This window comes from Coffea arabica, chromosome 5e, assembly GCF_036785885.1.
Source record: "Coffea arabica cultivar ET-39 chromosome 5e, Coffea Arabica ET-39 HiFi, whole genome shotgun sequence".
NCBI classification, from domain to species: domain Eukaryota; kingdom Viridiplantae; phylum Streptophyta; class Magnoliopsida; order Gentianales; family Rubiaceae; genus Coffea; species Coffea arabica.
The window spans coordinates 44740261-44756062 of NC_092318.1; the positions used below are offsets into that span (position 1 = coordinate 44740261).

A 15802-nucleotide genomic window follows, 5' to 3' on the forward strand; every position below is an offset into this window, starting at 1 on the left:
AAAACACATAACATTTATAAATGATGCATACATTTATTAAAATGCTTAAAACGCAAAACATTTATGAATGAAACATACAATCATTATTATACATTTATGTTACCAACAACTACTAACTATAATATTAAGTTTCAACCATTAATAAAAAAATCTTAGCACTAGTTTAAATAAACTTCTTAATACTTGTTTCATATAAGTTTCTTTAAGTAATATAGTAAATTTATGCTACAAACTAGTAAGTTTTGATGATTAACCAAATTATTATTCTTTCAACAAGATTTACTATTAATCTATAAAAACTTACTATTACTTGAACTAAACTTACTCCCCACAAAACTAAGTTTCGAATGTAGAGTAGTAATTTAATTTTTAAAAAAAGTAACTTTCATTTTTATTTCGATTTACTTTTTGAAACATAAATAGGATAACACTTATATGACCATTTTCGATTTATTTTTTATTTACTTTTAGCGGCCATTTGATTATTTGATAGGCCTATCCACCTAAATAGGATAACACTTAAAAATAAGAAAGTAAGTTTTCCATCTAAAATAGTAAGTTAACAGTAATAAATTAGTAACTTTATACTTCAAAATGTAAATTGGAATAAATATTAGACTTACTTTTTAAATAAATAAATTACTACTTTATATCCCAAACTTACTTTTTATAGTATAAGTTTAATTCATGTAATAGTAAGTTTTAATACATAAATAGTAATTCTTACTGATAACATGGTAAAATTGATTAATAATCAAAATTTACTGATTTATGAGACACATGTACTATTTTACTTTAAAACATATTTCAAACTAGTGTTAGGGAATTTATTTGAAATAACGATAAGATGTTTTATTAATGATTAATTTTTAGTACCTTAGTTAGTAAGTACTCATAATATACCTGTATAATACAAGATTATAGTTAACATTTAAAAAAATTTATTTACATATTTTAAAATACTATGGAAAAAAGTTTGACTTTTCACATAATCTCGTAAAATATGTAATAAAATTTTGTCGTATTATAAGTTTTTAATTATTTTCAATTTTTGAAAAGTTTGAAAGTTTGGATAATAATAACAACAAATCTTCCTAGTTATATATAGAATGTTACTTGTTTATATATCAAAATTTTTATAAATTAACACCTATGAATATAATAAGATGATAAAGTTTTAATAAATTTACATCTGAGACACAAGAAATAATAAGAGTAAAAGCCTAAACAAAATGAGAAATAATATAATAACAAAAATTATAAATTTAGTATAACAATTAATATAAGAAAATTAAATTAAATTTAGAAGGTAAATTAAATAACAATGTCAAGGTTAGAGGTCATGGTAAATGTTACAAATTTTAGGAGAAATTATGTACTGTAAAAATGGTTTAATAATTTTCTATTAAGCATAACTATTGCATACAAAAGGAAAAGATATTTGATTTTATTTTGCTTTGATTAGAAGAACTTGTACTAGTAATAAAAGAAATTTCAATTCAACAATCAACGTGTACATGATTACAGTAATTTTTTAGTCATTTAGACTAATATGTGTCATAAAGTAGTCAGATTTAGTCGTTTGTGAATTCATAATTTTAACAGTTTACATAAAATTCATCTATTAAAAATTATGATTATTATAAAATGCCCTTTTATAATAATTTACTTACCATTTGCCAATAAAAAAGAGTTTGATAGAAAACATATGGATACAAATCCATAATGTAAATGATACAAAGTATGTTTGAAAGTCACAAAACTTAACATATGGGTAATTTTACTATAATTTTCAAAGATTATTCTATGTTAATACAACTTTAATTTTTATACTTGTGACCCAGAAAATAAATTTATTAAGATTTTACCATTTTATTAAATTCATAGGCATTAATATATGAAAATTGCGTACCATTTTATTATATTCATCGGTGTCCATATATGGAAATTGTGATGTATAGATAAGTGCAATTCTATATATAACTCAAAAGATTTTTTTTTACTGTCATCCAAACTTTTTAACCTTTTACAAATTCAAAAATAATTCAAAATTTATAATATGACAAATTATTCTTACATATTTTATAAGGTCATATGCAAAAAAAAAGTTTTCATAGTTTATTTAAAATGCTTAAAACATATAACATTTATAAATGATACGTACAATTGTGTATCATACATTTACATTACGAGTAATTACTAACTATAATACTAAGTTTCAATTATTAATAAAAAATCTTAGCATTATTTCAAATAAACTTCCTAATACTTGTTCCATATAAGTTTCTTTAAGTAAAATAGTAAATTTATGCCATAAACTAGTAAGTTTTGATGATTAACCCAAATTTACTATTCTATCAACAATATTTACTATTAGTCTATAAAAACTTACTATTATTTGAACTAAACTTACTCTCCAAAAAGTAAGTTTTAGATATAGAGTAGTTATCTACTTCAAAAAAAAAGTAAGTTCCATATTTCTTCAAATTTACTTTTTGAGACATAAAAGTTACTAATTTCTTGAGTTAACTTACTATTTTTAATGTAAAACTTACTAACCATATTTTTAGGTACTATTTTATTTAGATGACCAGTATAACAGGTAATCAAATGGTCGCTAAAAGTGTTTTTACCTGTTATATCAGGTAAAAACAGTTTCGTTATCATAACGCTCGTTAAAAATGAAAAACCTCGTTGACAACTAAAAGATCAAAAGAGGTTTTCGATACAAATGCCACGTGCATCTCCAGTTTCGTTAAGACTCGCGGAATACTAGGACGGCGCCGCGACGCGATTGTTACCAGAATCCTAGTATGAGTTCCCTCCGATTTCCACTTATTTACTCCCCCGCCATCCATCCCAAAGGGAAAAAGAACGAGTCCCGCGCGCTTTTCGATCTAGATCTTCCAACTCAGAATCCGCATAATTTGGGCACGTTTCACCAGTTTGTGTCCTTAAACCACGTGACGAAATACTACAAAAGAACCCTTAACCTTCCCAAGCTCAGAATCCGCATAATTTGGCCACGTTTCACCAGTTTGTGTCTTTAAACCACGTGACGAAATACTACAAAAGAATCCTTAACCTTCCCAAAAATTTTTCAGAAAATAACAGCCACAATCTTAATCACTACTTGCTAGTGGAGATGTGTCTCTGCTAAATTTTTTTTCTGTTTCATTTGAAAGTTTTCCTAATCGAGCTTGTTCCTTTCATCCCAAGAAAAAGAATTTAAAGAAAAAAAAATTCAGTAAATAAATCTTGGCAGTTGCTTTCTTCAGAATGGCTTCTAATCTTCTAGATGTTGGTTAATGAATTTGTTCCATTGCTTCTAATCTTCTAGATTTTTGTTTTTCTTTGTTTTCGTATATTTTTTAATTTTTTGGGGTGAGATACTGAATGAGCACAGGCCTTACCCCGTAGCAAAGTTTAAGGTTTCTTGATCAATAACTGGAGAAAGAGAAAAGCCAAAAAAGTAGTGCTGTTTAGTTATGTTAGTTAACGAGGAATAATAAGTAATTGAGAACCCCGTCGCAAAGTTCAAGGTTCATTGATCAATAAAGAAAAAAAGCCAAAAAAGTAGTGCTGTTTAGTTATGTTAGTTAACTAGGAGCAATAAGTGATTGAGCTAAGCTAGGAGGTATGGAGCCACTATGTGAGTTGTGCGGTGTAATGAGAGGAGTGGTATATTGTAGATCAGATGCAGCCAGGCTATGCCTGCAGTGTGATTCTTGTGTCCACTCTGCGAATTCCCTGTCGCGTAGGCATGACCGATCCTTGATCTGTGACAAGTGCAATTCACAGCCTGCTACTGTCAGATGCTTGGAAGATAAGATATCTTTGTGTCAAGGTTGTAATTGGAATGGAAATGGTTGTTCAGGACCAGGCCATCATCGACAAAAACTGACTTTTTATAGTGGATGTCCATCTCTGGCTGAATTGTCAAGAATATGGTCTTCAATTCTTGATGCGCCTGTTCCAAGCAACTTTGATAGCTCTTACAGCACATTGAATATGAACGAGAATTGTATGAGATCCTGCTCTGAACCTAGAGGCGGTGAAGGATCGGTTGGAATGGTTGCTAACAGGTTGAATGAACTAGCATCCTGTGTCAAGTTTGAACCATGGATCACTCCTCCTCCTGTAATTCCAGCCAATCTAGACCACATTGTGCCATGCGGTAGAGATCAGACACCTCTTTTCTCTGAAGGATCATCCCTACCTAAGGTGATCTGGCTTTTAGGCGCTTTTATCAGCCTCAGTTTTCTGTTTTGGCGCTGTCATTCATAAATTTAGTTCCCCTTTGGTATCTGCACGGCAGATATGCATGCTGCAAAATCTGTCTTTCACAGATTTTGTAATATAAAGGTTTTAGACTATATCTTTCATGTTGTTTCTTTTGCTTGGTTTCGTAAATGTTGCCTTGTACAATTTCAGTTGCCGCAGGGCTCTCCCAATCTTAAGGATCTAGGACTTCAAGATGGTGATGTTCTTTGTGAAGGTGTTGACGTTGATGATGTTGCATTGATATTTGACAGTGGCTATGAGATTCCTGGCAACTCAGAAGTTCACTCCAGATACAACAGTGAGGATGGAGCATTGAGCAGTCTTGTAATGGAGAAAAACTTGTCGGTCTCTGAGTCTAACGGTCATGTTGAGAATACTTTCGAGGTTGTCTTCAAATTTTTGATACTTGTCTTGTCCTGTATCAGATACACACATACACATTACTCATTGCTGTACATTTTCTTGTTTTTGAGCCGATCGAGCTTATACTTTGATATGAAATTCATCCTTTTTTAAAAAAAAATCTGAAATTCATCTTATCAGAAATGCATGAAAAACTTAACATTGTTTACATGGATACACTCGAGTTTCATTTAATAGCCTAAGTGTTAAACTGTTTACTCTTATTAGGCATCTTCAGCAGGACAAGCAGAGGGCATCGGTTTTCAATCCTCCAGAATTGTTGGATCAGCTTCTCTGATGCAGACTATGAATGCCAGCCCTAATTGCATGCTTATGAATCCCAGCTGCAATAGGAATATTGGCCTAGGATTTCCAACAGGACAAGTTCCCTCAAGCATATCTTTGTCGTTATCCAACATTACTGGAGAAAGTAGTGCTGCTGATTATCAAGACTGTGGATTATCACCGGCATTTCTCACTGGTGAATCACCATGGGATTCTGGTCTGGAAACTAGTTGTCCACAGGCAAGGGATAAAGCTAAGATGAGATACAACGAGAAAAAGAAAACTAGAACGTATGTGGATAAATTGTGCCTATTTTGGTTCTGCATTTTAACGGTTAATCATGCTGGCTTGCAAAAACCAATAAGTTTGCCTTTTGTTAACAACACATATTGTTTTTCTTTTGGGATTTAACAACAGATATTATGTTGCCGTCCATTGAGACCTGAAATATTGTTTTTGAAGGTTTGGTAAGCAAATACGATATGCTTCTCGCAAAGCTAGGGCGGATACCAGAAAACGTGTCAAGGGAAGATTTGTTAAGGCTGGTGAAGCTTATGACTATGATCCACTTAGAACAAGGGAATTCTGAGATGTGTTGCAGGTTTTGCAGCCTTTCTTTAAACATATTGCACAAGAGTGTAAGGTATGTTGAATGGACCATTTTCAGCTCTTCTTGCAATCTCTGTTCAAAAGATACCTGATTTTCAAAACAATGAAGATGCACAATTGCAGTTCCATAAACGTATTGGTGAGGAAAGGATGAGGGAAGAGGATACTTTGCTAAACATCAGTGTTGAGGTAGGACAACATGCAGAAGGCCAAAACATGGGAATTGGAGTTACAGCAGAAAATAACAGGAGCCAGAAATGTGCAGCTTGGATTCTGAAGGAGAGAAGTACTGGTTCGGCTGTTTTGGACAACTTGATGGCCATCAAACTGGCACTCTGCAAGCTAAACGAGAAAGGGTGGCAACATATCAAGATCCAAACACCATGTACTCAGGTGCTGAATATGCTACGACCCCAAGCTACTAGCAATTCAAGGCTGGTAACTCACCTGGAGGATATCAGAGACCTTAGCTCAATGTTTAGGAAATGCTCATTTGATAGTTTACCTGTTGAAGTGAATAGGCTCAGCGAAAAACTGAGCAAGCTAGCTATGCGGATACTTTAATGAGGACCTTTGGGTTCCTCTGTGGTTTAGTCCACTTTTGTAAAGCCTATGCTTGAGCCCTTGCTCATATAATGTGTATGTTCTCATTAATTTTATGAATAAAATCGTTATCGTTTCTGGAAAAAAAATAAATAAACGTATGATGCTTGTCAAAAGAACATAGAAGAATGCAAAGCTAAAAACTATTTGTGCAAGACTTCTTGATGATATCTGCAAGATAGGATCGCAAAAAGAGATAGAAAAAGCATAAATTGCTTTATTTATAACAGATTGCCATTACTCATTGAGTTTTGTCTTTGCATATTGAAGAAGATTAAACCACTTCCAACTTATTTGTTTTTGTAATTTCATGAGAACTGATACATGTATCCTATGCATCTGGAAGTGACAAAATGAGTCATCACCACTTTTTATGTTTGCAGGCCAGACAATTGGATGAATGCTTATCTGATGATTATGGTGGAAATGTCTTGGAAAAAATGGAGACCCTTGCAGAAACTCATGGGTAACAATTCATTTTTTGTGCAATTGGCCAAATCTTTTGTCAGCATATGTAAATCAAGCTAACTCAATTCTTCCTGGAAAACAGTTGTAGTCAGTCCTAAGTCAAGTTTTCCTAAATTTTCAATCGATGCATCATTTTTCAACTGCCTAATGTCTCATTCCAGGTATTTGTATTTCAAAGGCTTCCAGTCAGATACGAAGACTGAAGTTCTTCCTCATGACGAAAATTCTTCTTCGAGTTTCAGTCTCCTTTGCAGTTCAAAATTGAGAGTCCTATCTGCCACCACCTCCATAATTCTGACAATGTCGAACAATTCTTTTTTTATTGCAATTAGTATCATCATGTAGATGATCTTAGCAATAAACTTACTTCCCTTTTACATAATCGTTCAACTCATCTTTTTCATTTAATAGTTCACAGAAGAATTTCTGTTGCTCGACTATCAAATTCATAAGAATCGATCCATTTGCAACAAATTCATTGCTTCGAAGGATTAATTTCAATTCACATCTGATTTCTACTTTCATTTTTCGAGCAACTATTTTTACTTAAATGCTTTTTCATCGCTGTTGTGTTCTTACCTAACCACAACAAAGTTATAATATATTAAGCTCTCGTTCCCTCAACAAGTGCGGAGAGCAGTAGACAACTTCTGATGAGGTATCTGCTGCAGGTATTGATGATCTTCACAATGGTGGCTCTCAGGACACACTTAAGCTTAAATTGGAAACATCATTGCAAAAGGATAGCGTCTTTTAACCAGTATAGCATGGGGCTGCATTGCAGGAATAAAGGAGCTCAGAGGATCAGATTTAGATAACCAAGCTTTTAAATGCTTCACTATCTTCTGAACCTTCATCAGGCACTTACACAGAAATGAGCGTTGCAGAATATACAGGCTGTTGGCTGATGGTAGCTGCAGATGACAGATAATCACATAGATGTCATAAATAAATGCCATCTTTTTCTGGCTCCTGGACTTGTTCCCCTCACTGAACTTCAACAGTAGCTGGTGAAGCTCTAAGTTATGACAACGGATGCAAATGTAACTCTTAATTTGAACTTACATTATACAGAAATAAAACTCAGCTACATTTTTATGTCAGACAAGAACAAAATAGATTTATGGTCCTATGTCATGGAAAGGCAAATGAGTTCAAGGTTACTCACGCAAATACTAACAAAAAAATTTGACGGTTTTATTTAGCTTCCCTACATAGAAATTGACAATTTCCAAGAAGTCGACTTTTCTTTTCCCTTCTCTTGTTTTCCACACGTCCACACAATAATATAAGCAAACTTTTCCCTGCTCTTCCAGGTTGAATTCAAAGAACATCTGTACATTGCCTCTTAAGTTGTAGTGATTGACAATCATGCGTGGTGGAAAACAAAGCCGTCTGATTGAAAAACCGACAAAAGTTACAACATGATACCATCGTCCTCAGGCTTGACATTGGTGTATTTGAACAAATTATCAGTTACTACAAATGATAATCTTGTCTTTCTATGAATAAATTAACAAGAGTAAATAGAGGCACAATTGCATATATGATGAGATGGATTTCGATCATCCTGTTCTCCTAGAAACAGTCCCAAAATAGCTGGTGGGTTTTTCTTTTTAATCATTTTGTTGTATATTTCTAAGCTTCATTTCCAGCATTTATCTGACAGGATTAAACAGATCAATTGCTTTATCAACCACCATGACTCATTCCTATTTGAGATGTTTGTTATCTTATCTTTGTTATATTCACTGTTCTTAAACTTGAGCTTGTTCTGACCAAATCCTTTTGTTACCGGTAGAGACCATTTATCATTGACATTTTCATATCAAGTATAGCAACTAATGTACAAAGCTACTAATGTGCTGGTCATAAGTGAGATAGCCCAGTAGTAAAAGCACTAGAAGTGTGCACCAGTTAATGAAGAAGCTGCCTTTTTACGTGATAAACGCTCTTGCACAAACTATAATGCTCTTGATATTTGGTCGTGCATCTCGCGTGATGATGCTTCCCGTCAATCTTAACTGCTGAGTTTGACAGAAGGACCATAAATATGCTCTTTTATTAGATCGAGGGCCAAAATTTTACTGTTAATTGTTGGAGGGCCAAAACTTTACTTGGAAAAGAGTTGGAGGGCTATGGTGAATTTTTCCCCTATTATAAAACTAAGTGTTTGACAGTCTTGGCTTCTGGTTGGAGAGCTAGTTTTTTGAGGGTTTAGAACATGTGCTGATCTGGTGTTCTTTTTACACTTATTTTATTTGTAAGATTTTATGAGTTGGAAGTACCATGTAGCACAGTTTGTCAGTGCTGCAATATCAAAGATTAAAGAATGTAAGCAACAGAATTATAGGTACTTCTAAACATCAAACCATGCATTTGGTGTGCCTAGGAATAAACAAGATTTACGGAAACTTTTGTGCTATTGTTAGTAGTTGCAAAACAGACATTGTGTGATACTCCAAAACTAGGGAAATACATAAAACATCAAGGAGAATGCTAGAAATTAGGGGATGTATTGACTATTAATACTGGTTCCAAACTTACTGATTTTACAAAATGAAATCTAGTATATGTGAGGTAAAGGCCAAAAGCAAAAGCAAAGAAATAAAACAAATGTGAGACGACGGAGGAAGAAAAGTCCTTTTGAACATAGTCAAGCTTTCTAGTTGACAGAGCCATGTTGAAGGGCATACCACAGAGATGGAGGTTGCTGAGTGGCCAGGATAACTGGAAGAATCTCTTGGATCCACTTGACATTGATCTTCGTCGTTACATTATCCACTATGGTGAGAGAGCTCAAGCAACTTATGACACATTTGACCACGAAAAGGCATCAAAGTATGCAGGTTCCAGCCTATACAAACCAGATGTTCTATTTAAATCCGTAGGTTTATATAAGAGAAACCCGTTCAAGTACAAAGTTGTTAAGTATCTGTATGCGACATCAAAAACTAGTGTTCCAGATGCATTTATCGTGAAGTCATTGTCAAAAGATTCTGTGTGCAAGGAATCAAACTTTATGGGGTATGTTGCTGTAGCCACTGATGAAGGGAAGATTGCACTTGGAAGAAGAGATATTCTTGTTGCCTGGAGAGGCACAATCAGAAATATAGAATTAGCGAAGGATTTTGATTTTCCTCTGGTGCCAGCATCTGTGATACTTGGAAAGGACATTAATGCTAAGGTTCACAAGGGTGTACTTTCAATTTATACTTCATCTGATCCTCAATCAACATACAACAAACAGAGCGCAAGGGTTCAGGTGATTTCTACTTGTATACAATTAAATTGGCTCAATGTTCATGAACGCTGTGGGCAGGGTGGGAGGAGAAAAGGCAGCTAAATTTGACACACAGCATTTCAACTCTTGAAATAGGGGGGAAAGTAGGAGCTGAAATTGACAGAAAACTTTCCAACTGTTGATATTTACACACTGACGAAAAAATATTCCATCACATCAAACAAAAATTTCTTAACAATCTCTAACTTTGGTACAGGTTCTTGAAGCGATAAAGTCACTAGTTGAGGAATTCAAGAAAGAGGAAGTGAGCATCACAATAGCTGGCCACAGCTTGGGAGCTGCCCTTTCAACTATGAATGCAGCTGATATTGTTGCCAATGGTTATAACAAGACTAGAGGGATGCCAAACAAGTCTTGTATGGTAACAGCCTTTGCATTTGGAAGCCCACGGGTTGGAGACTCAAACTTCAGGAATGCATTTGAGTCTATGAATGACCTTCATCTTTTGAGAGTTAGAAATATCCCAGATTTGGTCCCCCAAGTCCCACCAATCCCATACGCTGATGTAGGAGCAGAGCTGCAAATAGACAGCCGAAAATCGCCTTACTTGAAGCGTAATGGGAACTTGGAAATCTGGCACAATTTGGAGGCAGCTTATCTCCACGCAGTTGCAGGAACACAAGGATCTAAGGGAGGATTTCACTTAGAAGTCAAGAGAGACATTTCCCTTGTGAACAAAATTTTAGATGCAGTAAAAGATGAATATTTGATACCAACTGGTTGGTGGTGTCTAAAGAATAAAGGAATGGTTCAACAGGATGATGGCTCTTGGAAACTGGAAGATCATGACAGAGATAATTAATTGTTTAGGGATTCTACTGTGAATCAAACCTGTTCTTGATGTGGCTATGATCAGCTTCAAATTCTGCTTTTTTGGCTTTTCAGCTTTTCATTTCTATCTTTGAAGCAACAAGCGAGTCCCAAAAAAACTAAGATCAAAGAGAACTAATCCTCGATAGAAGTCGTGAAGCAATAGGAATCCAAATCATGACAGCCAACTCCAGCTCTCACCATTTTCAGTAGACAAAAAAGGGGTGAGCAAAACAAATCTGATTTACTACACTGGTAGATCTGCTAACCCCAGCTAGGTGCTGCCAACAACATTGGACTCTAAGCTTTGAGGAAAAATCCATGTAATGATTGGAGGACCATCAGTTAACAGGTTTGTTCCACATTGAAGTTATAGCAACTGAAGTTTATCAAAATTAGATACTTACATTCTAATTTTGAACTTTTCATGAACTGAGATGTCAAACTTAGTTTGGAAAATAAAATGTGCAATCGTAGTCCTCATTTGGCTCGAACACCACATATTCTTTAAATAGACGTGCAAATTTATCTTTACGATACACACTAGTCCCTTTTGAGATGCACATCAAATCTTAACCATGAAATACTTCATATGGAGATTTTGGAAACTCTCCTCACCCGAAGTGTTCAATTGTCACATGCACTTTTACAATCCTTGGCCACACGGTCGCACACCGGCCATGACCAAAAACCACAAGGATATACGTTCACAACCAACACAGAGAATATATGCACCTATAAAGCCACTCAAACACCCCTTCTATTTTAAGGTATGTAGGTATGTTGGTGCATCTAATTATTTGTCACCCATGGAAAGTTGGTAACATAGAAGGACAACTTTTTGCCACCACTAATAACTATTGCAATTGGTTTTGTTATTTTGGTTGGTGGCCTCCTAAACTAGAAACACCCGTAGCCCCATGTTCCCTACACCTCTTCTTCATCACTGGATATTGCTGTTCTGAAGAATCAATATAGGATCACAAGCAAAATGCAATATGGTAAACAAAGCTTAAACCTTAATAAAGTCCCTATCCTCTGTCAGATCTCAACAACTAACAAGCTCAATTGCCTATAAATGGCTTGCTTAAACTGAATATTGAAAATTATTTGGTACTAAAACTCTATATGTATATATACACACACACACACACAGACAATTCATTTGTTGCTTCATAGATATATATAAAACTTCAGTAAGAACTAAATCTCTAGTCATAACGAATAGATATGATAATCAAGAATTGGAGTAAATATATGCATCCAATTATCGAAATAAAATGAAAAAGATTTCTACATCAACTATCAGTGATTAAGCAAAGGTTCATCTTCCTTTCAGCTAGCATGCCCCATATATGATTTTGCTGAATAAATTAAAACCAGCACGTTCTCTATCTTTCTATGAAGCAATGGATTTCCCTTCTTCAATTATCAGGAATTTCAATCTTGTAATATCATAACAGCAAAGTTAAGTACTGTTACAGGAGAAATGTTTTTGTTAATCTACTACTTCAAACTGTTTCAGTACATAATTGCCTTTACCAGCCATCCATGAAGGATCCTCAATGAATACAATAGAGCATAAAATATTTTTATCATGTCATAGCATATATAGACAATTCCAAACCTAATACAGCTTCAAACCGTCTGAAGATGCAAAACTCAAAAGAAAAATAAGAAAAAAAAAAAGAACAATCAGAGAAACAAGAAGGGCTGTTTCACTGATTCAGAGTCCTCAGTATCACATTGGCTGCTCTCCTTCAACCTTACAACAGTGGGAAGTATCACCTCAACTGATTTTCCGATCAGATATCGCTGCGTCAGCCTTTGGCATGTGGAGCAAAGCAAGCATCTAATGTGCCTTTGAGCTAAGAAATTTGCACCATGTACCCATCTATCACATTTTCGGCACAGAAATGCATCATCAGCTTGGCAATAAAGGGAGGCCTTTGAACTACAAAGCTCGCAAGCTATTGATCCATCTTCTTCTTTATTTCTGCTGCATAAAGAAGGGCTGTTGTGGCCTTGATCTTCTTCTCTTCCTCTGCACATCTTTCTTGGAAAAAAATGCAGAAAATTGATCTGTCTAGAAGTTGCAAACAGAAGCGGAATTTATAGACGAAGCTCAAGCCTCAAGGCCGTGTTGATGTTATTTTGCAACATGCAGTTGTATGGAGAATTTAATATCCGTTAATATAGTGAAATGACTAAAGTGCCACTACAAGTCAGTATTGATGTCATTTCACAACATGCAGTTGTGTGCAGAATTAATATCCGTTAATTTGGTGAAATGACTAAAGTGCCACTACAAGACAAATGGTCAGTGGTCACCGTCCAGTTTTAGTTTTATGTCTTAACACCATTTTTGCTTACACAAGTTACTAACGGTGCAAAATCTTTCACCAAGAATTGATAGTGATTTGTCTAAACTTTCACAGCAGAGCGCAATTATTCCATTTCAGAAGCAACAATTAAGCAGAGGTTTCGTGTGGACATCATTGTAAACAGATATTTTCGTTTGGAATTGGAGAGCATACCTAACCTAACTTGGTGGAGGAACTGGTACCATGGCTTATTTGCAATTTACAAAATTCTACAAGGAAATGTTTTAATGGCTTTTACTTATGTTGTTTCTTGTTAATTTTATGTCAAATAATATTCTGCCAATTGCGAAACAAGAAGATTTATAGATAGATTTACACACATGAAGAATTTTTAACTTGAAACGACTTGATATTCTCTAATTTAAAATATGGTGTCTGATTCCGCATTGACGAGTTTAATTCATAACATGTAATAGTTGAATTTAATTTTCAGCCATTTGTCTAGTTAATATGAAGCTTTTGTCAGTGTTATTCCGCACGACTTTTGTTTTGGAGAAACCTTATTTTTCTTTATCTTAAGAAAGTAATATAGCGCATGGTGGGTAAACATAAATAAAGCCAAAAGTGGAAAAAAATAGCTAAAAACATTTAAAATAAGTTCAATGAATCGAGGGGTTGATTAGGAATCAACTAAGTTATGCAAAAAAAAAAAAAAAACAAAGAGGAAAAAGGGATAAGAATACATTATCAGTAAAGCTTTCAAAACTTTATGAGATGCTTGAAGGGATGTTATGAGCCATAATTTTTGCCTTAGGAGTGGTTACCAAGTCAATTTTGGATTACTAAAGAAGTAGATAGTTGTATGGCCTAGAATTAAAGTCAGTTCCGTGGGTTCCCACAATCTCAATGGCGTCCTCAAAATGTCTCACAATCTGGGGTTAGAAATCATTCGGCCTCTGATATTTTTTTTCAGCTTCTATGATGGATGTTTCTTTAAGCCCATTTGAGAATGGCACGTGTTCTGAAGCTAGTGAAGGAAATGTCTCTGTCCACATACAAAGGTTTATTGCTTGTCAAATGAATCTGCTTATGTGGTTGAAAGTTGAAACTTCGAATTTGGAAAGCTTCCATGAATATATGCCACCCATTCTGGGCTCCGTTGGCTTGTTGAGAAATCACATGCATGTTCATATTTTATTGAGATGAAGAGTTTGAGGAGTTAGAAGATGGTGAAAGGCCCTACAATGCCATGCACTGTTGAGATCAGGATTGATTTTTTTAGGAGCAGTCTTGCAATTTGTGGGCTAGGACTAGCCAAGTGCAGTTTAGAAATCGATTGGTGCATCTCGTGAATTTTAGTGACAGGACTTCTAGGCTGAGCAGTCTTTCTTTCTTTCTATCTTGATGTGTTTCATGACAGCACATAATGTAGAAAGAAGCAAAATGTCTGAGAAGAAACCATTTCATTGGACAGGTGAGACCATAAAGTTGAAGATATTGGTATAATAATGTGTGATACAAATGTATGGTTCTTCCGAGAAAAGGTTGTGACTACTTCAAGATTTTCTGGCTATACATGTAACACCAATGGTCCATGTTAGCAATGAGGTCACCTAATACGGGAGTGGCAACCACTCGTTTGGATTGATGTTTTTTATAGAAAATTTTTTACGTTTTCTGTGAACATATTTTTCGATCACTTTTTTATCTCGCATACATTAATTAAATCGCTACTGTATATTTTTCTATGAAAAGTTTTAAAAATAACAATTCAAAAGGGCTAAGTTTTCTTACATTATAAGTGCACTTCTTTTTTTAAATTAGCAAGCTAGTTGCAAGTTGCATGAATAACCAAAAAACAAAAATTTTAAATTTGAATTTATGAGAGATTTTGTGTCATGAAGTTCAAATCTTCAGAGTGAAAGAACATTCTTACATTGTCAGACTTGAAAACCTTAACACTACAAGAAAAATTGAAATGTGTTTTTGCGGTATTTTACCCGAATTTTATAATTGGGTCGGATATAGTTTGGTTATGTTCGAATGCGGGTTTGGATTTTCACAGATAGATTTTCACATATACAATTAGCAATTCGGATATAACTTGGAAGGCCTTTTGCTATTTTATAATATTTCCTTCATAATTGATTACTATAATAGGTATCACTTTTTTTTACATGTAACCACGAGAGTTTATTTACAAAATTTCATTTGACAAGTTGATTTACTACAAATTTTTTAATTAAAAAAGAGAAACAAATTCATGAATTATACCTCTTTTAAAAAAAAAAAATCTAAAGACTTGAAGGCGAGTGCCCGTGGATGTGACCTCTTTTAATTGGGTCATTGGATTTTTAAAAATTGGATCTACTTAAATGTGGGTCAGTAGTTGAAGAAGTACAAATGATAAAGAACATTAATTATCTTATATAGTGGAGTACGAAGGGAAAAAAAATGGTAGACTCGAAAGAGAGACTAGGCCCCATATAAATGTTGCTGGGAATGATAAACAATTAAAAATTGGAGCCTGATCAACAAAAATTTTGTGGATCAAATCCATCCGTTCCTTGATTCACAATTCTCCGAGCCCTTGTCAATTAAAAATGCTAGATTTGGAAAAAAATCATTAGTTTTTCAAACTAGCGATTTAATAGCTTGACGGAAAAATTTTAGAGTTGTTGTTGTCTCATTTTTCAACATTAGTTTGTCAAAA

The 15802-nt window shown here is 34.3% G+C and overlaps 3 protein-coding genes across 3 annotated transcripts; 2 read left to right on the forward strand and 1 right to left on the reverse strand.

Moving 5' to 3' along the window:
• Positions 1-3579: 3579 nt before the first annotated feature.
• On the forward strand, positions 3580-5595 carry LOC113687490 (putative zinc finger protein CONSTANS-LIKE 11). Its single transcript, XM_027205091.2, has 4 exons — positions 3580-4224; positions 4435-4668; positions 4915-5261; positions 5434-5595. The coding sequence occupies exons 1-4, from the start codon at positions 3640-3642 to the stop codon at positions 5558-5560; spliced, it is 1293 nt and encodes a 430-aa protein (XP_027060892.2). The 5' UTR covers positions 3580-3639; the 3' UTR covers positions 5561-5595.
• A 3629-nt stretch (positions 5596-9224) lies between these two features.
• On the forward strand, positions 9225-10835 carry LOC113743699 (phospholipase A1-II 1-like). Its single transcript, XM_027271765.2, has 2 exons — positions 9225-9916; positions 10152-10835. Exons 1-2 carry the CDS (start codon positions 9332-9334, stop codon positions 10755-10757), a joined length of 1191 nt encoding a protein of 396 aa, XP_027127566.2. The 5' UTR covers positions 9225-9331; the 3' UTR covers positions 10758-10835.
• Positions 10836-12460: 1625 nt separating this feature from the next.
• LOC113687491 (B-box domain protein 31-like) lies at positions 12461-12817 on the reverse strand. Its single transcript, XM_027205092.1, has one exon. The coding sequence runs from the start codon at positions 12815-12817 to the stop codon at positions 12461-12463; it is 357 nt and encodes a 118-aa protein (XP_027060893.1).
• Between the last annotated feature and the right edge of the window lie 2985 nt (positions 12818-15802).